This window comes from Xiphophorus maculatus, chromosome 9 (assembly GCF_002775205.1).
Source record: "Xiphophorus maculatus strain JP 163 A chromosome 9, X_maculatus-5.0-male, whole genome shotgun sequence".
Lineage (NCBI taxonomy): Eukaryota > Metazoa > Chordata > Actinopteri > Cyprinodontiformes > Poeciliidae > Xiphophorus > Xiphophorus maculatus.
The window spans coordinates 16661621-16684848 of NC_036451.1; the positions used below are offsets into that span (position 1 = coordinate 16661621).

Below are 23228 nucleotides of genomic sequence, written 5' to 3' on the forward strand. Positions count from 1 at the left end.
ACAATTTTTTAGACTGAATTCAGACTAAACAAGTGTTACTATGCCAACATACTTAAGAACATTGGTATTCTTTTCTTTTTTGTTTTCCCAGACAAATACATACTTTCACCCTGTCTCCTCTGTGTGACTTCCTGGTGGTGGAGCATCAGCTTTGCTCTACAAAACTTGATTACATGCACAGATTTTGTTTATAATCTGTTACAATTGTGCCAAAATCCTTTGAGTGATGTAAACATATTACAATAGCACAATGATTACAATCAGTGCTAACTGAGCACTCAAAAAACCCACAAGATTGCAAAAAACAATACATTTGGTGTTCTTTGCGGTCCAGTGATTTATATTGAATTTGTTGGTGTGGCTTTACATGTTCAGCTAGGAAAGTGAGATGCAAAGAAAGCATCTGTGCATCCTGCGCAGGCTCAAATGATCATTTTTTAAGAGTTTCTGAGGTAAAGATGTTGTACAACCAGAACTAAATTTGTATTTGGAGACATGCGGGGAGGAAAACTTCCCGAGTGTTTTTGTAGAGTTGAGTTTGGAAAAGGCCTGAACTTATCTTTAGAAAAAGATGTCACATTTTCAGCGTTTTGACTGTTTTTAAGTTTAGGCTAATCCTTGGTAAAATCAGGTCAGACTGCTTCCAATGCAGTCAACTAATTTATTGCCTGCATGGATAATTAATCCACTTTATATTTGACCTTATTGTATCTGATTGTCTCTTTCACTATGAATACGATTTTAGATGTTGACCGACCAGCATTGCAAATTGTTGTTCAGTAATTATACGAAGTGTGTTTTTACAGGAAGAATGTTTTTCCCATTTATTACAGAGGATAAGAATGTTTATATATATATAAATAAAACTGATAAATTGTGTTAGGAAATGAATACTCCTTTTACATTATTTATTATCTTTTCAGAAATGCTGTGAGAACTAAACTTATAGGTTGAATGACAATTTTACGCTGAAATATACACACTTTTTGGTCTAGCTATATTCCAAGTTTATTCATTTAATTGTTACACTAGTGAAATTGGTTGAAATAATTAAAATCGAATATATTAAAATTAAATTCAGTGTCCATCTGCTTAAGTGTCAAATTGTCAATTCATTCACATTTAATTTATTTTTCATTATTTCCTGTTACTTACCACATCTGTAGTAAACCAAGAAATAACAATTCAGAACAGATTTTCTGAAGCACAGGAAGACATCTCTGTGTCTCTGGTACTCTCTACTTTAGCTGAGGGTTTTGCCGAATTACTATGTGGAACAAGTGGTCTAGACAAACATCCACCTTCTGCACTATAAATCTTCTGCATCTGTAATTATACAATGAAGAAAAATCACATTTCTTTGTTTTTACATTGTAATGGTTGCCTGCTGTCATCAGGTCAAACTGTTTATGATAATATATTAAAGGTCTCTGCCTCTGTGACCGGTGCTCTGCTGGTAAATGCTGCATCTTTAGGTTCATTGGAGGGCTGTAATAGCTCCCCATGGCAAGAGGTCATGGAGCTGCAGATGCTGATGACATATTCATGTAGGTTAGCATGGCAGACGTTTAGAACCCCAGGCTGTATTACTTGAACAAGGGCTCACTGTGGTGCACTGGATGGTTAACGCACTGCTCTGCTACTTCATAGGCATGGCTTCAAAATGAGAGGGAGGGAAAGAAAATGAGAGAGAAGAGAGGAGCTCAAAGGGAAAGATAGCTGCAGAGAAGAAAAAAACGACTGAGAGAGTGTCAGACAGAAAAAGAGGGAGCTTCTGAGGGACGGAGAGAAGGGTACAAAGAAAAGAAAAGATAAAAAGGAATAGAGGAAACTGACTGAGATGACTAAGATATATGCAAGGAAGGAGTGAGAGTGAAAAATGCAGAGAAAGAGAGAGAGGAAGTAAAAATACAGATACCACGGGACTGAGAGAGAGGATGGAGGGAGGAATAAAAGATTCTGCAGATGGATGAAATGGAGAGAATGCAACACAGAGAGCAAGAGAAAGAGATAGCTGTGTGTGAGTGTGGGGGTGCGTGAACTAAAAGAGAGAAAGAGAGATGGTGCATGCACAGACACGTAAATAATGTGAAGCAACAACGGACTCGCTGCGCCCACAGAGGAGATAACCCAGAAGGCTATATTTAGCTCGTTAGGCCTGTCATCCACTGAGGCCTGTTTCCACCGGCTGGGGGTCTGCTCACCACGCTGCACCGCTCCTGCTTTTACTATTCATCACTGCTAAGCTCCTAAATATACGGTACTGGAACGTGGAGACATGGTCATATGGTTATGTGCAGCTGATGCATATGAATGTTTTTATGTAAGCCTAACCAGCTAGCTCCCAGGATGATATCAGCAATAATAAAAATACATTTCGCATGTAAAGTGGTTGACTATAATGAGGTGTTTGCATACAGAAGAGTTTGAAGATCTGGATGATTTCTTTTCCCCTACCTGCAGTTAGTGTCGTTTACTTTCTGCTCTAACCGTGATTGTTTCCGGTTGAAGAGATTGGTTCATGTTTGCATATTTTTCACCTGATATCCAACAATGCCTCTTCCTTTCCTCTGGAAATTTAAAAATAACTGTACTCATCACAAACAAAACAGTGTTTTGAACTAGTTTGCCATAGCATTTAAACCCCAAACGTACACAAGATGTTCCTTCAAGGAATCAAACGTGTGCCGGCATGACCGCAGCACCCTCTTGCTTTAGCAAACCAGCGATGGTGCTGTGCTCTGTTCAAACTTGGTTCTGTTAGGGAAAGTTTAATTACTGTTTTGGTTTTCCAAAGAGCAACATTGATAGCACATAATTGCAACACAAAAACATCTCTTTCCATAAATGTTTGACATTCCCACAGTTTCCTGACTTTCTGTAGATGACTGCAGTGCTTGGAGAAATTTTGTCAACATAAATCTCCTAGTTGGTTTCATTATTCCTGAAAATTGTTGTCTTTATATCATCAGTCTAGTAGGTAAAGCTTTATAATGTTGGTATATGCCAGAGTAACATTTCTGACTGCGGATTAATGATTGTAAACAGGAGTTGCGTATTTCAAGCTGAATTTATAAACACCTGTTGGGGACAGTCCTGTTGGTGGTTTTAGATGAATCTGTCAGCATTTATAAATTCAGCTCAAATCAGCTGATGTGAGTGATGTGTTGGCCTACATTCACTGTATGACAGCCAATGAAAATGTGAACAAAACTGAGACAATAACAATCTTCTGTTGTTAGGTTTGTGGTTTTTATTTTAATATTGCTGGATAATATTGTTCTTTTTCAGGATTTTTAAACAACTTAAAACATCCAGTTGCTTGGTGTTCTCCATGAGCTAGTCTAAAGCCGCTGAAAAAATATTTTTTATTACCTCTAAGCTGGGGCTTCTGCAGTTTTTTACTTATGCCAGGGGTGATGCTTTTGCAATAATAACAGGAAAATGCTATAAGTAAACCTTTCCTCTGGTTTAGTGCTACTATTGGCTTGTTCTCACACAATAATAACCTGGTTATTGTATGGGACATGACTGGTTATTTGTTTATTAGGTGCTTTTTTGCTATTTGTGGAGAAATGTTTAAGGAATACAGAGAATCATTTGATCACATTTGTGTAGATTGCTAAGAGATGGTAGTTGTATAAATCTAGTAGACTTGGAAGTAATTGAATACAAATATTGTGTTATTTGATTGCAGACAGAATACAGTATAACACAAATATGTGAACTGGCGATCTGTGTGGTGTGCAGTCTTAAATATTTATATAATATGCAGATATTGTTAGATCTGTGAGATGTATTTTTATAAGTGTTTGGAATGTTTATTTTCCAAACATCTTCTGCTATACTTCTTATTATTTTATACCTTTCACACTTAATATGACATTGCTCAGATTGTTTCTACGTGCTTTGTTGCAGTGCTACATTCCAGTCAGGTTTACAGGTTTTGTATGTTTGGATTCATAGGCCTTCCCTCTGCTTTGTTTTGAAGAGTAGATATGTTTTATATAGTTTATGTCACTGGTGAATCACATATGGGAGGGGGGTGGAACAAACAAACTCATACATCAAGTTATGCACATTGTGGATGTCTGCTTTTCCACTCTGGCTGTTGTATTTATAATTCATGGTTCTCAAATTTCACTGCTCTCCTGGAATCCCACTGTGTATTTTTAAATAAGGCTGCATTATAGCCTTGGCTAATGAGGGGGGCGTAGATGTATCGGTCACATGCCTACACAAAGTGCAAAACATTAGCCTGGAGGGCTCTGTTCTATTTATGAGAGGTTGATTTTTTTTTACAAAGAACAAATAAGGAGGCAGTAGGCTTATTCTTAGTATTTTGCTAGTTTAACCACTGCTTTTTTTCTTCTTCAGCCTATCAAAAAGTGTTATTTGGTCTCTAATATCTACCAGTTCTTTGTTATGATCTTAAGGATTTCTGAACTCTTGTGCAGCTCTCCTCTCACGCCGACCGTCAAACACAAGACTAAACTCTGAGGACAGTGAAGACTGGCTGGCCCCTTTATTACAGACCATAAAAAAGACATATCCACTGGAGGGTGACAGCTCACAGTGGGGTGTCACATTAGGTGGCCTTTCCATCACTGTGTTAGCATGTGTGTGTGTGCGCACGTTTAAGTGCACTGCAGGGAAGCTACAGGAGTCCAAGTGTTAATGAAAGACCAAGTTGCTGGCATGAGGCATAATATTGTTGCATCTAATTTTACAATAAAAAACGAGAGTAAGACATGGTGTATTAGAGTATTTACCTTAGAACTGTGTCTTTCTGCCTTAGAAACACAATTTAATGGTGTTTGATCAAAAAAGGTTTGACAGTATTATTCATAGTTTGTTTTTTCAGTGTGACTCCTTTATTTGGTTATAATGTCACAAAAATGGAGATACAGTTGAACTTTATGTTGAACTTTAGGATAAATTCACACCTTTTGCGATTTCTATTCTGTATCTCTTCAGCTTCCAGCTCTTGATGAAACCGATTCTGAAAAGCTAACAAAACCAAAGCCAGCATTAGTTTTGTCACCGTTTTGTGTGTTCTGGACTATTGGCACCATTTAATAGAGAGTGAATGGTCATAAAGGCCATTTCAGTCAAATACAAACTCATAGCAATCAGTTGAGAGAAGTTGGAGATTTTTATCAAGCATTTTAAAGAGGAATTTGTGTTATTATTGTTATTATTAGTGGTGTTATTTGCACACATGTGTCTATTTGCATAATTTTGAACATGTCAAAAATTAATTCAAACTTGTCCACCCAGTTTTTTACTTTGATTTTTAAAAAAACATTTTTACACAATTAACCCGTTATGGAAAAATAACAGTTCAAATGCGACATTTATATAATGACATCCATATCCATATTGTAGGTATGTAAACATCTGACATGCAAATAAGGGATTTATCAATAGTAATTTCCAAAAATTGATCACATTTTTAAAGACTTTAAAGATAAAAGCCACATAATTAAAATCTGTACTTGGTAAGCCACAATAAGATTGACTAAATCTTTTAATAGCAGGACAATTACAACTACTTGTCTTCTATTTTTCAGTCAAATGTTTTGTTTTTTTAAATTGAATTTTCTAACCATTTCATTCTAAATAAAGAAAGACTGTAGTTTCACAGTGAGTGTGATTGTGTGTATCAGGATTTTATCACTGAGTCACACTGGTTATTTATTGAAACAGTGGGACCTTGTACGTGTTTATGCTTTCTCTATGTCCAGCCCCTCAGGCAGGATGAAGGGTGTGTGTGTGTGTGTGTGTGTCTGTGCCTATGTGTGTAGATTAATGCAGTGCTCTCAGCCTCTTACTCCTCTCTCAGCTCATCTGTCTGATTCAAGTTGACACACTGTGTTCTCCTCTGCAACATTACAGTCACAGACTGCTTAGGAAGGGGGGGCATAAGATGGGGTGCAACTGGGAGGGGTGGTGGTTGGAGAGAAGAAAAAAACAAAAAACAGATGAAAGACATATGAGAAAAGGGGGCACAATGGCACTGACGCAGATGGGAGAAAAATTATGAGGAGAAAAAAAAATGAGGACATTTACAAAGAGAGGGAGAAAAGGAAAACACGACAGAAAAGACAAAAAGGGCACATTTTTTGTTCCAGTACAAATGAAGCTTAAGAGATAGAGGAATAAGTCAAAGTGATGTAAGCGAGCTGGAAGGAAGAGGTCAGAAACTGAACAAGGATTGCTTTTGCTGAGGTAAATGTTGCTCTGCCATCCACTAGTGGTCCTGGGGATTAAAGTATGGGCAGATGTAAGGGAGGGTTGAGCTGGTTTTAAGAGTCTTAAACCTGTCTGAACTGTCTGAGGGACGAAAAACAAAGTATTCATAAAGACTCCTGTAGGGTCTCCTGGAGGGAATGCACTATGAATGCAGGCATTCTCAGACACAGCTTGGGCACTTTGCAGTTATTCTGCCCTACGATCGCAGTAAAAGTGCTGAGAGGAGAACTGCCAACGCTAAATGTCAGTGGATTTAGTCATCACCCTCTGAAGAAGTTAGTCTGCCAGTGTAGACTACAATGTTGGCTACAAACCCATTATTGTTTTTTAATGACCCATTTCTTCTGGTTTTTTTTGTTTATGTTATGTATTGTTATGATGAATGATGTCTTTGTCAAAACATTATCACATTTTGAAATAGTAATGAAAAGCTTAATTTCAATGAACCTAGTGCTTCAGATGCTTTTATGTGATAATTGGTTCAAGATGCAGTTCATCCAACATACTGTTTACTTGTTCAGTGTTTGTGGAGATTTTACCAAAACGCTTAAAAGGATATTGTGATTTTCCCTCTGCGATATTCATTCATTCATTCATTCATTCATTCATTCATTCATTCATTCATTCATTCATTCATTCATTCATTCATTCATTCATTCATTCATTCATTAAGGTGTGAAGAACATAAAAGAATGCTTACATTTTTCATCTAATCTCTAATAATTACAATGTTATTACCCTAGTAATTCTCAATAACAATTTTTGATCATTTCAAATCTATTCACATTTATTATTGTAAAAGTTTTTCAGAATATCTACTCTAAGTAACACTTGGTTTGAAAAGTAGTCTAATTTGTTTGGTGTCTCACACAGTCTGTAATGTAAAAATAATTCACAGCAGCCCCTCCAGCTGATTCAATACAGGAATTAGAATATGGAGCCAGAAATGAACATAATACACCCCATTTAACATTGGTGGTACACTATGTGTCTGAGTGTGTGTGGGTGGGCAGATGAAAGAGACAACTTCACCCAAGAGACATCTATGAACAATGCTTTTGTTAAGGCTTGAACACACATCCACACCCACCCACAGACTCCCACCCACATGCCTGTGTACACACAAACACACACTGTATCAATACAAACACGCGTATAGGTACACACACACACGTCCCATTTTAGATAAATCACCTTGGATTAGACCAGCTTCCTAAAGCTCATTTTAAAGTCTTTGCAGAACGCACAGAAGGGGTGGAAAAAGAAGACGGTTCAGAGGGAGAAAAAAGTCTGGCACCAGTGTGTTACCCTCTCTCAACACCATGAAGGTGGAGTTGGGAGGGAAGACAGAAGGAGCAAATACTCCCTGAAGTACGCAAGAGTGGAAAGTAGGAGGGAAACACAAGAATGGAGGTAGAAACAGGAAGAGGGAAGAGAGAAAGGATAGCTTGTTGAGAGAGTTTTAGGAATTCTCTTCTTTGTGCCTTGATGACGACAGTGTGGCGGGAACGTTATTAGGGTTATGAGTGGAAAAGTTAGACTTTCTAAGAATTTGAAGACAATTTATGAAACACAATTAGAATGCCTAAAAACAATCTCATGTTTATATAAATTAAGCATTATTTTTGAAAACTTTTTATCTTATATAGTGTTGGTAAACATCTGGCATCAACTGTATGGATGTCAGTGATGATGTCATTAAGTCTCATGCTACGCTATGCAGACATTCTTCTGCACTGATGACGAGTTGCTCAATTTAGCATGCCGAATGTTTCTAGCTTTTCTTCTTTTAACTTTTTTCTTTTTGTAAGGAAAAGCTTCCTATGGAGATGTTTTAAAATGAGCATGCTTGCTACATTGCTATGTGTTTGCTATGCTTTTACGCCAATGTTTTTGCATTTTCCATATTAAAAAAGTACATGTGGCAATATAAGAGTTTCTGAACTGCTGTTATAATATTAGTCTAAGATGAAAGTTGTCCTGTGTCCTACAACAATTTAGTTATCAGTATTTATTTGAATGCATCTATGTGGACCTATGATTTAAAGGTTTTTTGTTCATACACTCATATTGCAGTACACTCATATTGCTCATTGTCCTTGGATAGTGACATCAGCCATTTGGCTCAATATCCCTCTGTCTGGCCTCACACACACCACACACACAGGGCTTCTGCAGCACACGTGTAAAAAGCGTCAAATACAGCATAGATTTTTCACTGAATCCTGAATGAGATCACTGTGACACAACAGAGAGATTATATAAGAGGAGCAAAACGCAGGCCTTGGAGGTATAATTAAACATTGGGGAAGCAAGAGAGTATGAATGCATTAAAAGGTGGCTGAAAAAGACTAAACACACTGTAGTGCTGCGGTTTTAGCTGTGCAGACAGAGCTGTTATTAGTCATAGCGCAAAGTCCTGCAGCTGTTAATGTACGATGATATAATTTATGTCGTGCACCTGTTACTACTCGAACAATATCCTACTGTGAAGTGATATGTTTTCTTCTGGGTTATGTAGGCTATGTGACAATACATTTGAAAGCAAAACGATTTGTGTTAGTCTGCTCTGCACACCACAGTGTTGAAATACGAATTATTTTATAAAATGGTGTTTCACCTGTGTGCGTTTTAACAGCTTACCACAGTGTGTTGCTGCTGGGTTGCTGTAAAGATGGAGCACAATACTACAATAGTCAGCGTAGTGGTGTCTGGCACACACCCACAGGACAACTGCTACTACATTTCACTTGCCTGCTTTGCTCCCACTGCCCATTCAAAGGAATTCCTCTTTTTCTAGACAGAAAAAAAGATTGTAATGTTATTACAGCTGTTTACAAAGACCAAGAAAGTCTCTGCTATGAGGCATGCATAACATTGCAAAAACTGTATTTCAAATCTTAACAAGGTCAAATATTAGAAATATAGATATGTGTTTATATTCAGAGAAAAATACTTGTATGTTGAAAAAAAAATGCTCTAACCTTAGTAGAGCTTGGAAGTGTTTACCAAAAACATTCTTCATTGCTCTTAAATTAGTTAATTCAGATATAGCAAACCTATAAACATAAATCTGGCTTCCTCTCTACTATGTTTTCATTAACTTTCTGACTGTGGCCCATTATGCGTCTGATGTCTGGTGGAATAAAACTCCCAGTGTTGACTGGCTTAAACATAGCGTACTGATATAAATTTGAGTGAAGAGTTTGTTCATGACCAAATAAAATTTGAAAGGACAGGGCCTGTCAATACAGGAGGTCACTTGATTCAACTGTTTCCTAAAATGAGCCTGTAATTTCATCCATGTACTCATGGCAATCACTCCGACTTCATTAGCTCCACTGCTTATTCCTTTTGCTACCTTTTGCTTTGTTGAAATTAGTAGCAAAGGAACAAATTCGAAGTGCTGTGGTATGAGAAACTATCAAAAAAAAAAAAAAACATAAAAAGAAAATGAGGATAAAGAGTCATTTAATTTTGTCCTGATACTTCACCAACAAGAAGTGATTTATTGCATAGTTTAGTTTAAGAGACGTTGGAGTGGCCATTAATGTGAAACTGCAGCTGACATAAGTACATAGCTGTTAGTCATTAATAACCCAAAGAGCCCCCATTGCCAACATCAAACATTTTCTCAGAGGAGAATAAAGTTGGAGCTGGAGGCTGTGACTTATTTCCAACCCTGATTTCATCTGATTACATGAAATAAAAACTGCTAACTAGGCTTGAGTCAGAGTCGCGCATCAAATATAAGTGTGTTCACCTGTGACTAAATTCCAGTTTCAAACTCAAGTATTTTTCTCTCATAAGAACTCGTTCAGTTGTAAATGTCCTGGAAGAATTCAATAGGAAAACCGGCAACACAAATGGGGTTTTGTGCATTTCTGTGTCCAAAAGTTGAAGTAGAGAGCATACAGTTTTAATCAAGTTTTGACAGCTAAGGAAAACACCACTGCCACATAGGGATCAAATGCATTTTATATTTGTTTATCTGCAGTGTCATGGCACCAGAGATTTGGTGTTTGATGGAACTAGTTTTAAAAAAATCAAAAGCTAAGAAAGAAAACTTTACAGTGTTATCCTTGTACTCTCATATCTAAAATAACACACTGACTCTCAAATCCAACCAAAGTAGGCAGTTTGTGGAGCAATTTCAATTAATCTCATGATATAAATCTGCACTCTCTGGTCTCTGGATGTACAGTCTAAGCACCTAATATTTCATTTGTTGTTGTAAACATAAACACAGCACATGTTTATTTTATTTTATTCTGGTAGCAGTGGTCCTTTCCTTTGAAAAGGAGGGAATAGAGAGCAGTAATGAAAAAGAGTAAGTAAAACATGTTTAATTTGTGTTCTGCTTGTTGGTTGAAGATATTTTCATCTTTTTTCCATTAGAGCGACATAAATAAAAATAACTGGAGCATTTAATGATATAAGGTATTTTAATCAATCAGTTTTCAATCTTCAAAAGAAAACAACTCTTTTCATCAAAATGCACAGACTCCTGAGCTGCGACTCTCTGACTTTGTCTCCGAGGTTGCAGAGCAGATTTTCATACTTTTCCTACATTCTGTTTCATAATGTTGTTGCTGCTTGAGTGCAACTTAAATGGTTGCCTTGGCAAAGTTTTTTTTTTTAATTGGATTTTTCTTAGGTGAAAATACTCATGACTGTGGGAGACCACTCAAAAGCTGCAGCTTGTGATTCTTGAAGTAGTTTATTGATTTTTGAAGAATACTTTGCATCGTTAGGATCATTATTGCCACAATGAGCTGCTGAACCATTCTTCATTCTGTCTGGGCTTTGTTTTTCTGCAGCTCCACATGCCTCAAAGTAGAAAATCAGAGACACTCAGCAAGTTATCTACTTTTTTCCATGTCTATATCTCCATAAAACTTTGTTTGGGAATGAATCTGACTTATCCCGATTACATGCATTACTGTGTACCCTAAATGATACAACATAGTTCCTATGTTGACAAAACCTTCTTGTTGCTTCTGGTTCTCCTTAAAGGAATGGCTTAAACTTTTTGTTATGTGAACTTCTGTGAAGGTATTAGTCATAGTTCCCTGAACTGGAGTAGAAAGATGCCAGTCCATCACAGTGAAACACAAAGACAAAGAACAAACACCCATGGACTCACTCTTAATGCCAATTCAGAGAGATAAACTAGCAGTCATGTCTTTAACCATGGGAGGAAGTGTGTTCTCCCATGCATGCATGAGAGACCGTGCAGGCTCCATGCAGAAAGACTCCAGGCCAGGATTTGAACCCAGGACCTTCTTGTTGCTCCAGCATGTGGCCCTCACATGGATTTTGCAATTTAAAGAGAACATGTTTGTCTTCATGGAATACAACAGTACATCAGTGTATATTTAAAGTGTGCAGTTGCACTAGACTGTGGAATTTAGCACTGTTTTTACAGTGAAGTTATTTCCAAATTAATGCTCATTGCTTAAAACTGCTGCCTGTCGAACTGCCCCATCTACTGCAACTCATCAGTCCACCTCTTATCCTTCAAGAGTGGAGTTTTGTGAAAGCATGTCACTTATGCAACTGCTTCGTAGATGGTATGTTGTTTGGAAATTATTCTGCTCAATTTGGTGAACCAGTTAGTGGGCAGATTGGTGCTGCCATTAGCCTCTCCCAGTTTAATTTCAAATGGTAACAAGGACCTTGTTTGTCTTGGAAAAGCTGAAAAATTTAACACAGTGCTCTTGTGAAAATGCAGATAGTTGATATTTGCAAATATATAGCAAATAAGACTCACTACAATAAAACATCTTGCTAATACAGGTAAGGAAACTATTACTCTTTCTCACTTCAAAAATCCAAAATGTCCCTTGAACTGCTTAATTATTGCTGCACATCCTTACTGTTGCATTAAAAAGAATAGCTGCTCAGCTTAGCAGTGCATGGTTGTATTCAAATACTAGTGCTACATTTTTTGTACCTAGTCCCACTGTTTTAATGAAAGAGTAAGTCTTGCTGAAAGATGAATAAGGCTGATGGCAGAAACTGCAGAGAATTAATAAGAGAGAGACAGAAACTAATCTAAAATGAGAGGAAGAGCAGAAAAGTGATGGAGAGATGAGAAGTCAATGAGGGATGGCTTCTCAGGTATGTTTACTCTAGTTTGCTTTATGTGTGCTTTCAATTGTATGTAAAGCATGAATTAATTTTTCAATGGAAGAGATTTCTCAAATGTCTGTCAGCAGCAACACAGTTTTTCCGGTCTTTCTCAGGAGAACTGGAAAGAAATGAGAATATGTGGATAAGGTGCTGAAGAAGGATTGAAAATGTTCAACGGGACTGGGTAGAAAACTGGAGTAGAGGACAAAAGAGCTAAAAGAGAACTTAAAGTAATAAAATGATTGATGGAAATGACTATTACAGTGAAAGAGACAAGAGTGATGCAACAATGAGAAAAAAGAAAAAGGTGATTAATCAGACATGGAATCAAGCGAGGGCACGGAAAACATTGAAAATCTGATAATTGGTCGGAAAAATGAAGAATCTGTGGATAAGAATGGAACGGAAAATGTGACTGCATGCTTGGAACGATAGACATTTGGTCACGATAAAGCATGAAGACAACATGGTGAAGGTCAGGATCGCAGATTAAAAGAACCTGAGATGTGGTTTCCCAGTCAGAAGCAGTTTTCAGTCCAGACCGTCTCTTTTCTAATTGATCCAGTCATACAGCTGTGTTTTCTTTGCTGGTTAAAGATGCACAGCATAAACAATGATGCTCCATTACATCTTTCCTATTTGATATGTTAACTAATGAAATGTGATTTCCAAACTTCCAACAATTCTATAACATCTGTATCAAATACAGTTTATTTTTTACTGTCAACTCTCCCTAAGTTGTTGGGCTAATTATTTAAAAATTTACTTCTGAGTGATTTTTTTTTCTGTCCCTCAAAGAGTTTTAGACATTCAAAGTCCTCAGATTTGCTGCGGCCTCATGTATAATCAGTTGCAATCATAAAAAAATCTATCCTCCTCTCCCATGTCTTACTATGGAAATAAGAGAATCCATTCAATACTTTTTGTTAATGCTGTTTGATAGAACCTATGTATTCAGTGTATTCTCAGTAAGATTAAAATTTGGATTGACTAATGGTCAATTTATATGTGAATGTGAGCTCCAGTTCTTCCCGATCCACTAATTTTTTTTTTTTTAGAAAATCCTGAAATTATCATTTTGGACTCACCAAAACAAAACAGTCACAGACGGTTCTTCAACTATAAAATCCTTCTGCCATTCAAAAATACTCATTTCTAAGTGGCATAAATAAGAAAAGAGGGTTAGTGAATAGTTCAATGTATTTGAAGATTATTTATTAGTATCAAGACTTTGCATCCAATGGGCATATTTCCAACGTCCCAAAAGGCAAATGAAAGATGCTTAAAGGAAAAATTGGAATTAGAATTAAATGTCAAAGCTGGTAAAATATAGGAAGATCTCTGTGTAAACAGTCACAAAGGAATTAAAAGCCATTTTTGGAAGAAATGCATTTATAAATTAACAATGCAATAAATAAATATCCCTTCAGTAAATAATTAAACAGCAACTTTATCCAAATATAACTTGTGTGATTATGTATTTAGGAGTACAATATGTTGTGCAGTTTCATTTGTTGTGGTATTAGGTGACTTTAACTATTATTAAAAATGCCTTGTTTATTAATTTTGCTTCTATTATACTTCTAAGGAAATATGCAATGTTTTGAAGAACTATAGAAAAAAGCACATAGAGAAGTAAAAATAAACCAAAACAAATAAATATATGATTACAGTTGGACTTAAGACAGTTGTCAACTACATTTTTTCTGCAGATGAGATGGTTCACCACTATTCTTCCTGGTTTTAATAATGTGGTGATAACACCTTAACCTAATTTCCTTCATCTGTTTATTTGTTTAATATTTACTGATAATTTGACCACTTGAAGCAAAAAAAAAAAAATACAGGATGTGTTTATAGAACTGGACTACATTCACTGCATCAGAGTTATCTAAATCGGTGCCAACTGAACCAATTCAATCAAAGCAATGTTTTCTAATTAACTTAATTAAATCCCGGCGTTGCTTTCTGTATTTAAATTATTATTTTTTTGTCTTTTACAGTTAGCAGTAAAATACCAGGCATTCCACGCACTCCCTTACTCAATTTTAATATATACTTGGGGGAAAACTGACTTTGGCAGTGAAGCAGTAAAATATGTTGGAGCATGTCACAGCCTGAGGAGAAAACCGGAGATACAACACATGAAAATGTATTGAGTCTCTTCAAAATCTGCCCTGAATTCTGATCTGTATTCATCCTCTTCTGTACTTTATATGTCGATTAATTGTAGAATGTGCAATTTATTGTATTTAATATAGACCTTATACGGTGTCTGAATATGTTGTCCTTGGTTGTACTTATGAAGTAGTTGAGATACAGAATGATCGCAAGTAAGTGAAACCAGACAGAAAAAACTATCCTGAACCTGGGAGTGAAAGACAAACCTGATGGCTAAAACGAAGAAGGAATGGAAAAAAAAAAACAAAGGGGAAGAAGGGGGACAGGCGGCCTGTCAGCCCTGAAAGATAAAGATTGGAGTGTGAGGGAGGGACTGAATCAGGCGAGGAATAAATGGAGAGAAGAGAGGGCTCGAGTGAAAATGAGCAGGAGAATACAGAGAGGGAGGAAGTGCCCTGTCTCGCTCTCATCAGTCAAAGTGTTGGCCATCCTGTGGCAGAGGATGCCGTTGTCACCACGACGGATTCCTGCTGTCCGTATTCTGCTTACCTCCAAGAATATTACTGATGTACACAAAGAAACACACACAGTGGGGAGAGAGACACATACTGTATTCAGGAAAGGCAAATGTGTCTTTCCTGAAGGGACAAACACACAACTGTACTGGTGTCAAGAAGCACACAGACAGATATTCTGATGTGAGAATTAGATTTTTTTTGTTACTGACCTTAGAATGTCAGAAGATCTGGGTTTAATCTCGATTTTCAGATTGGTTCTTGAGTATTTCAGTTTTAAAGTTTGCAGCTTTATTTATTTCTCAGTCAGTTTAGCAAAAAAAAAAAAACTGATTTAAAATAAAAACAGAACAAGAAAAATACTCCAACTGCAGCCTCTCATTTGTAAATGAGAGGCGGCAGATTTCTCAAGAAAATATTTCTTTTCAAGCATGTGCGCTCTGTGGACTTCACTGAAGCTTAATTATAGTCTAAGCTTTCTGTTGTTCTTTGACCAGCATAATGTCATTCCATTCAGATTGTCTTTTGGATGCATTTTCCCTTTGCAATGCCAGGCACATCTACACACTGTTGTTGGTGTGAAATAAGTTTTGGTGTTTTATACACACATAGATACAGGGACATCATACTGCTGCAAGCATCCACAGAGTCTCATTATTCTGACACCGTGCATCATTATTCATTGGCACACCTACATCCATGCAAACAGCAGGAAAAGGAGCATATAGCAAATATACACACAGTTATGCCCATTTGGCAGTTGTGCATAGACCTAGTGAAATGATAAAATTACCCGACATAAACACACACGCAGAGACAGTGATGCTGCATTACTTATCCTAGACGTAAATGCCTCATTACTGTGTCAACACACACTCTGTCTGTGCAACTGAAACCTTTTTCATTTGATTATTCTTGCTTGCATGGAAACCACAGAGATAAATAGCAACATATGTGGCTATGTTGAGCAACAGATGCTCAACTGGAGACATTTTGCAGAATTGAATGTCAAAGTGTGTCATGAACTAAATCCTCTGTCGTTTGTCTTTTTTTTTTAATCTTTGCAGTACTACGAAATGTCCTACGGTCTCAACATTGAGATGCACAAACAGGTAGGAAAAATTGTGTTTACCATGTTTTGATATGTTTGTGTAGAAAGGCTTTTGCTGGAATATTTGCAGGGTATGTGTTTAGGGGTTGTTAGTACAACTCTGGCTTTTTGTACAGTAGATGCAGCTTTCATTGAACAAGAGAAGAGGTACAATACCACAGCCATTGCTCATGAAAGACATTTGTGCATGTGAGCTTTCATGCTTTAATATTTGTGTTTAAAAAGTGAATCTGAATTGTAAGCCCAACTATAAGTCTGAACATGAAATGCTCAATGTAATGGCTAGACATGGGCTAATGTGAGGCTCTGATAGTAGCAAAGCAATAATTAAATGATAATGTAGTAATATTGTGATTATTTTCCTTATGGATTACTTCACAATGGCAGATATATACAGTACATATACATGATAAACATCAACTAAATTTAAAGGCAGTTCTAAATGTAATGGGATTAATTGGGAAATATGTGAGAATAAATATATTTGAGTGTTACCTGTGTGATCATTATTTTAAACCTCAACCTTATTTTAAACCTTTAGATCACTTCTTTGGATGGTTGAGTGCCTTTAGTTAATTTAGTTGTATATATTGTTATTATTATTGTGTGTTTGCTTATTTTTACTGTATATATTTGACCTTTTGCACGGGAGCTGCAATGCAATGGAAATTTCGTTGAATTCTGTTCAATGACAATAAATGCTATCTATCTATCTATCTATCTATCTATCTATCTATCTATCTATCTATCTATCTATCTATCTATCTATCTATCTATCTATCTATCTATCTATCTATCTATCTATCTATCTATCTATCTATCTATCTATCTATCTATCTATCTATCTATCTATCTATCTATCTATCTATCTATCTATCTATCTATCTATCTATCTATCTATCTATCTATTCTATTCTATTCTATTCTATCTGAGCTTACTTTCATTTAAGTTTAAATTGACTCTTGTTTCTTCAGAGTGACTCTAAGTTAGCTCTGAAATCTTTGTAACTTCAGTCTAAGACTCTCAAGACTCCCAGTTGGACTTCCGACTTCAGGCAGACTTCTTGTTTAGGTTTTGCTACTTTATCCCTCAAAATGCCAACTCATGAAAACAAATGAAATATACCATTAAAACACATCGTTCAACAAAAATCAGATCCAATAAAGTAGCCATTTCTTAAAGAATACTTTAAGATGCTTGTTTCCCCAGCGGTATTTGGAAAACTTGAAGGTGTTTACCGAGTTGGTATTTTATCTAAAATGTTTAAGAACCTCTGCTCTGCAGGATAATGCAGTTAATAATACTCCTAGATTCATGCAAAGACTAGATGTGCAGCTGAAGCCTGAGAGGGAAGGTCATTGTGAATTGTGTAATGTTTCCACTTGTCCTTGCTGAGATCTGGTAGTCTTGAATGAAGACATTTGTCTCATGAGCAGTGTGTGCTCTCAGGTGCCTGCAGCTGCTTGTCAATCCCCATACTAATTGCTGTCTGGGTCACGCTACAGGAGAAGTAGACAGTCAAATTGCATACAGAGAGCGACAGGCAGACAGTCAGATAAATGTCGACGTAGAAGGACAAAAAGGCAGACGCGAAACCTGTTCTAGTTGATAGACCTTCCTGCAGATAGACAGAATCATTATCCAGTTGAATGGCATTTCCTTTAAGGTGACTGCCTGTGCCTTCCTCCCTCCCTCTCTATATCTATCTATCTGTCATGCTAACTGGCTCTCTGTGGCGGAGCCAGGCACTGTCACGGAGGACAAGACAAGAAGGGGTTTATTTTTCACTTTTACAATGAGCTCTTGGCGTACACCTTCAGAAAGCAGCTCATTGTTTGAAACCGTCTCTGAGACGCCTTCCAATAAAAGGCTCTGTGCTCTGCACTTTCACCTCATAATTATCACGTCATTTAGCTATCGAGGTAATTATAGCAAAGAGATATCAAACATCGGATTTACAAACAGAGTTCAAGCTGGATGCACGGAGTTTTGTGTTACTCTGCTGGTTTATGTTGCCTTGTGCTTTGACTTTAAGGTGAGGCATCTGTCAAAAACTAATCAATCACTTAAAAAACTGAAACCTGTCATCGACTCCTACATACGTAGTAAATTTGCCATTATAGCTTGTTTTCTAAGTTTTGCTTGGTAAACCTTTATATAAGGTGTGCTGAAAAGACTGAAAGATGTATCTCCAGGTTTTGTTCAAATTCATTATTTCTAGGACAGATGATGGGGAAACCACCTAAAGCAAAACTTATCTGGTGGGAATTTAATCAGTTCAGAATACATTTTTAACAATAACTCCATGCTTATGCTTTGAAAGAATGATAAATACTTGAAATGCAAGCCGTGTAGTATGTTGTGGTTGACAATGAGCTGCAATATTTGCAGAGGACTTTCTGTATTAAGTTTGCTATTTGTAGGATGCCCATAGACCATGCTTCTTTTGTGCGGATCTAAAATGCATACAAGAGTGTGTTTTTTTTGACATGGTGCCCTTGCCTAGTGACATCTGCAAGAGGGACCATTACAGCACATTTATTACTTAAACTATTTCTTCATTTGTTTTGGGAGCATGTTTACTGGTTGGGTTACTTCTTAGGACCCTTTTTGTTTGAAAATTTGTAATTCAGGTGTTTGTTTAAATTTGCAGACAGGAAATAAAGATTTGTAATGTAATTCTCATACTTAATAGACATGACAGGACTTGATATTCCACAAAGTATAATTATTTTCATATTTAGGCCTATGTAATGGGTTAATATACCAACATACATTCTGAGATAGGAAGCAGCAGGACAGTGCTGATAGTAAGGAATCCTTATTTATCCATCAGCATCGTCTGCAACGAGTAACACATCAGCAACACAAAATCTAAGACTGATTATGTCCTGTTTTCATTTCTAGCTAAGGAAATGTGTTGTAGTTAAATGTCTATATGACGTTTAAAAAATAACAGAGAACATATGAAAACATATTTTCAGCCAGTAATAAAGAGGAATAATCCATTTTCTTTGAAGAAGATACTATATTGATATTTACTGTGATTTACTGAAATATAATCAAATGTTTCTTCTTTAGAATATAAAATTCAGCCCCAAATCCAAGGATGGACTGTGTGAAGCCTTGACTTCATGTATGAATGGCTGCTTTGTTGCCAAACATAATGTCAGGGTTGTACTTTAGTCAGAAGAGAAACTGACTCTGCAGGAAGGGAAGGGATTAAAAGACACAGAGGGAGGAAGTTGGATGGTTGGCAAAACAGCCAGGGAGAGCTAGCCTGTCAGCTCCTGTCGCCAAAAAAAGGAAATGTGCAGCGGTGCTGGCTTTACCTCTTAGAGAGGGAGAGTGGGAAGGATGACAGAGGCAACAAGGCCAAGTAAGGGGTGAGTGTGGAAAATGGAAGGAACAGAAGTAGGAAAAGTGAAGATAGTGGAAATGACAGCAGACCAAAGAGTTGTATTCAGGCAAATGAGAGTTCAAAAGAGAGAGAGAAGTAACCTCCAGAGTACATTGACGTCAGTGTTTAGTGAGGAAGGATAGAAGAAGAGTCACCAGGGGAAATATGAGATCGAAAGGAAAGGTAGAAGAGTTATGTCAGACTATAGTGGAGTATCCTGAAAAATACTATGAGTAAGACAGGAGAGTATATGTAGTCAATTTGCACACACTTATATATATAATGAGAGAAGAAAGGTGTAGAATTTAACTTAAATATTTTCTAGGTTGGATATGGATACCTTAGAAGATAGTAATAATTGGAATTATTGTATTTCTAGGCTTTATTTCATATTCCTTCCTTTCTTCCTGTTCTTAATTGCTTTTGTTTTTTCTTCCTTTGTCCCTTCCTCCATTCTTTTATTTCCTCTCCTTGTATATTGTATGTAATGAGTTCACCATCTCATGCAATCCTGCTGTCCTAAAGGCAATCCCTGTGAGCAGGATATTTTACTAGAAGTATATATTTGTTATTATTGCAGTTCGAGTGGTTTATGCATGTAATTATAAGGCATCATGTTAGGGCAGGGATCTCAAACTCAGTTTCATATCAAAAATCTCAATGTTCTTAAAAGGCCTGCTGTGCCAGAATGTATTGATAAAACCCACTAAATTGTTAAAATATTAATAAATAGTTGTGATTGGATTTTGTGAATTATGTGGTGTTTTTGTAATCAAAATCACAGATTTTGTGGAGCTAATTTATAAATATTTGTAAGGAAGTTTTGAAATATTTGTGCTAATATACGATGTTAAATGTGACTTTTTATTTCTCTACATATTGGTCACAGACTATAACTTGTGTTAGTGTACAATTTAAACACAATTCAAATTAGTGTGTTTGATAATTCAGATACATTGACTAAATAACAGGTCACATGTTTAATTGAATCCCTAAACTCAAGGCCTGGGGGCCCAAATATGGCCCGCCGTAGCTTTTTATTTGGCCCTCTGCAGTCCAAATTACATCAATAAGGCCCTCCATCTTTTCACAAGTCCACAAAATTCAAACAAAATTAACAGATCCCCATCTATTCTGGATTTTATTGCAAATTTCTCATAGTTGGTAAAAAACATTGGGTTTAATTGACTGCTGCATCAGCCTTAGTTGACGTCAAGTTAGTGTTGCATTTAATGAAAAGGCATTAAATACCTTAAAGGTCACATTTATGTTTTACGTATAATACTGGCAGATGGTTTGTTAAATAACTTTGTATTTAAGGTACTGAATCCACCGTGTGTTTATGATTTTGTGTATCTGTCCGTCAGTTTCACACCTATCACATTATAAACACTGAGGTTCGACTGGGTGTCCTGGATTCATTGTGTGGAAGTGTTTAGCTAGCTGGATAGCTGAATGGAGTTTTCTGTGAGGCCAGTACAATAGGTGTACAAAAGAAGGTTAGTGTGTTTTTAAAAAGACTCTGATAAGAGGAAGAAGGGGAAGAAAGAGCAGAAAAATACAGTTAACCGTGGAAGAGGAACTGATAAAAGACAGCAGGGATGAGAAGGGAAATAGGAGAAAGAGATTAATTGAACGGATGAAAGAGGAGAGGGTAAACAGGAAGGATGGAGCTTTAGAAGTGACAGAAAAAGACCTTATGGAACAGATGAAGCGGGGAAAAACGAGCTGGAGATGAAAATGAGAGCCAAGAAAAGAAAAGTAATAGAGAGGAAAAAGGAAAAAAGGGGGGAAGAAGCTGAAGGATAGGAAGACCTACAGAGAAAGACATCAAGGGAGGGAGGGGAGCTTTGAGCTGCTGCAAGAAATAATGAATCATGAATAGATTTAACAGTATCTGCTCTTATTTCCTCTCCACCTCCTTTGCTTCCCCCCCTCCAACTTACTCCCAACATCCTGTTGAGATCACTGCCGGTAGCCTCCCCCTGTCCTCTCCCTCCTTTTCTCCAACACGTGCTCAGTCATTATCAGTGGCAGGGCCATCTCATGTCTCAGCATTAATTGAGCTGTAACGGTCGTCTCTCGCCTTCCTACCCTTCCTTTGAGCTTCTTTTGATTATTTTCTCTCTCCGACTCACTCTCTCTGTCTCCTTTTCGCTCTTTAAATTTCCACCTATGCTCTTTATCTCCAGCCCTCCTTTCTCTATTTCACTTTTCTCTTCTCTTTGTCCCTGTCTGTTTGTGATGATTGTATCCAAACAGCACAAAGGCTCAAGAAAGATAGCATCTCCTCCATTCTTTTCTAAGCTTTATGGATACAGTGACCTGCAGACACACATCACATTATCTCACTTGGTTCACTTTCATTATCATATCATAAATTCATATATCCTTGCTGAGTCCCCCCAAGCAGCAAGGGAGACTATACGGACTTTTCACTGCTTTCTGTTATTGTTCTATATTCATTGATATAGCACTTCTGGGGCTGTGGTGGTTTTTCACTGCATCCCCAGTGATGTGCATATGCACCACATGTACTTTCATTGACTTTATAATTCAGCCATGCACTGTGGCACGCAGCTGCTGGAGCAGGAGAGTTTACAGATGTGATGATGTGTTGTTGCTGTGAGGTGTGTGCTGATTAGATTGAAGCTTTTGTGTTGCCAGATAATTAATGCAGCAGGATGATGGCAGGAGGGGAGCCACGTGTCCTCTGACAGCTATCAACAAATGAATGCGGTCTGGGAAAACCTGAACACAGAGAAGATAGGAAGGCTAAAACTCCACCAAAGAATATAAACCCCTGATTAGGGCAGCATAGCCCTTTCTATTCATTATGTATGTTTATTTTCTTTCCTTCCTTAGAGCCCTCCTATTTTTGTTTCACATTGTCATGCCAACATTTCTGTGTGAAAACAGCAAATGACGTATTGAGCTTCTGATAACAAAGCCCTTTTAGTGAAAGATACAGAAAGATACAGAGTACATTAGCCAATACTAATATTACCATTTTCTAGCTAACCTACATGCACCTTCAACTTGTTTAAATACATTTTACCTTCTGAAATGGTTTGATTCTTTGTGTCATTAATTCTCCATAGTGTTGTAAACATTTTACAGTGAGTAATTATGCTATAGCATCATGCAATTGCTGCACCACAGCTCTCTCACACCATTTGCACCCCAGCTTCATCATGGCAAAGTAACATACCCGGTCATAACACAGCAGGGCACTGTAAATTTGAAAGCCATTGATCAAATTACTTTTTTTCCCAGTGGGACTGCATCAAACATGATGTATAATTCAGAGACATAACAGGATCCAGTATTTCACAAAAATATCTTCTCATTTAAAGTCATGCATTAGGTGCTCTTCAAAACCTAATGTTCATAAGAAATGATGTGGTAATTGGACTAACGAGCCGAGAGTGTGCCAAGGAAATATCCCCCACACCTTTAAACCACCAGCACAAAGCTGAACTACTGAAGCAAGGCTGGATGGCTGATTTTAAATAGATTATTAAGTCAATTTTGATCCAACCATCTGACTGCTGCAGGTGTATTGTGGACTTGTTGGACTGGGGGACATTTTTAAAATCTGTTATTTTCAAATTTAGGTGAGCCTGTGTGAACTGTAGCTTTGGTTTCTCTGTCCTAGCTGACAGGAGTGGCACCGTGGGATCTTCATCT

The 23228-nt window shown here is 37.1% G+C and overlaps 1 protein-coding gene across 3 annotated transcripts in view; it reads left to right on the plus strand.

Annotated features, from left to right (window-relative positions):
• Positions 1-23228, plus strand: part of LOC102222156 (transducin-like enhancer protein 4) — an 84040-nt gene that overhangs the window by 16334 nt on the left and 44478 nt on the right. For all 3 annotated transcript variants that reach the window (XM_023339522.1, XM_023339524.1, XM_023339523.1), the window contains exon 4: positions 16094-16138. In XM_023339522.1, coding sequence (XP_023195290.1) covers positions 16094-16138 — 45 coding nt within the window. The remainder of the gene's footprint in view (positions 1-16093; positions 16139-23228) is intronic.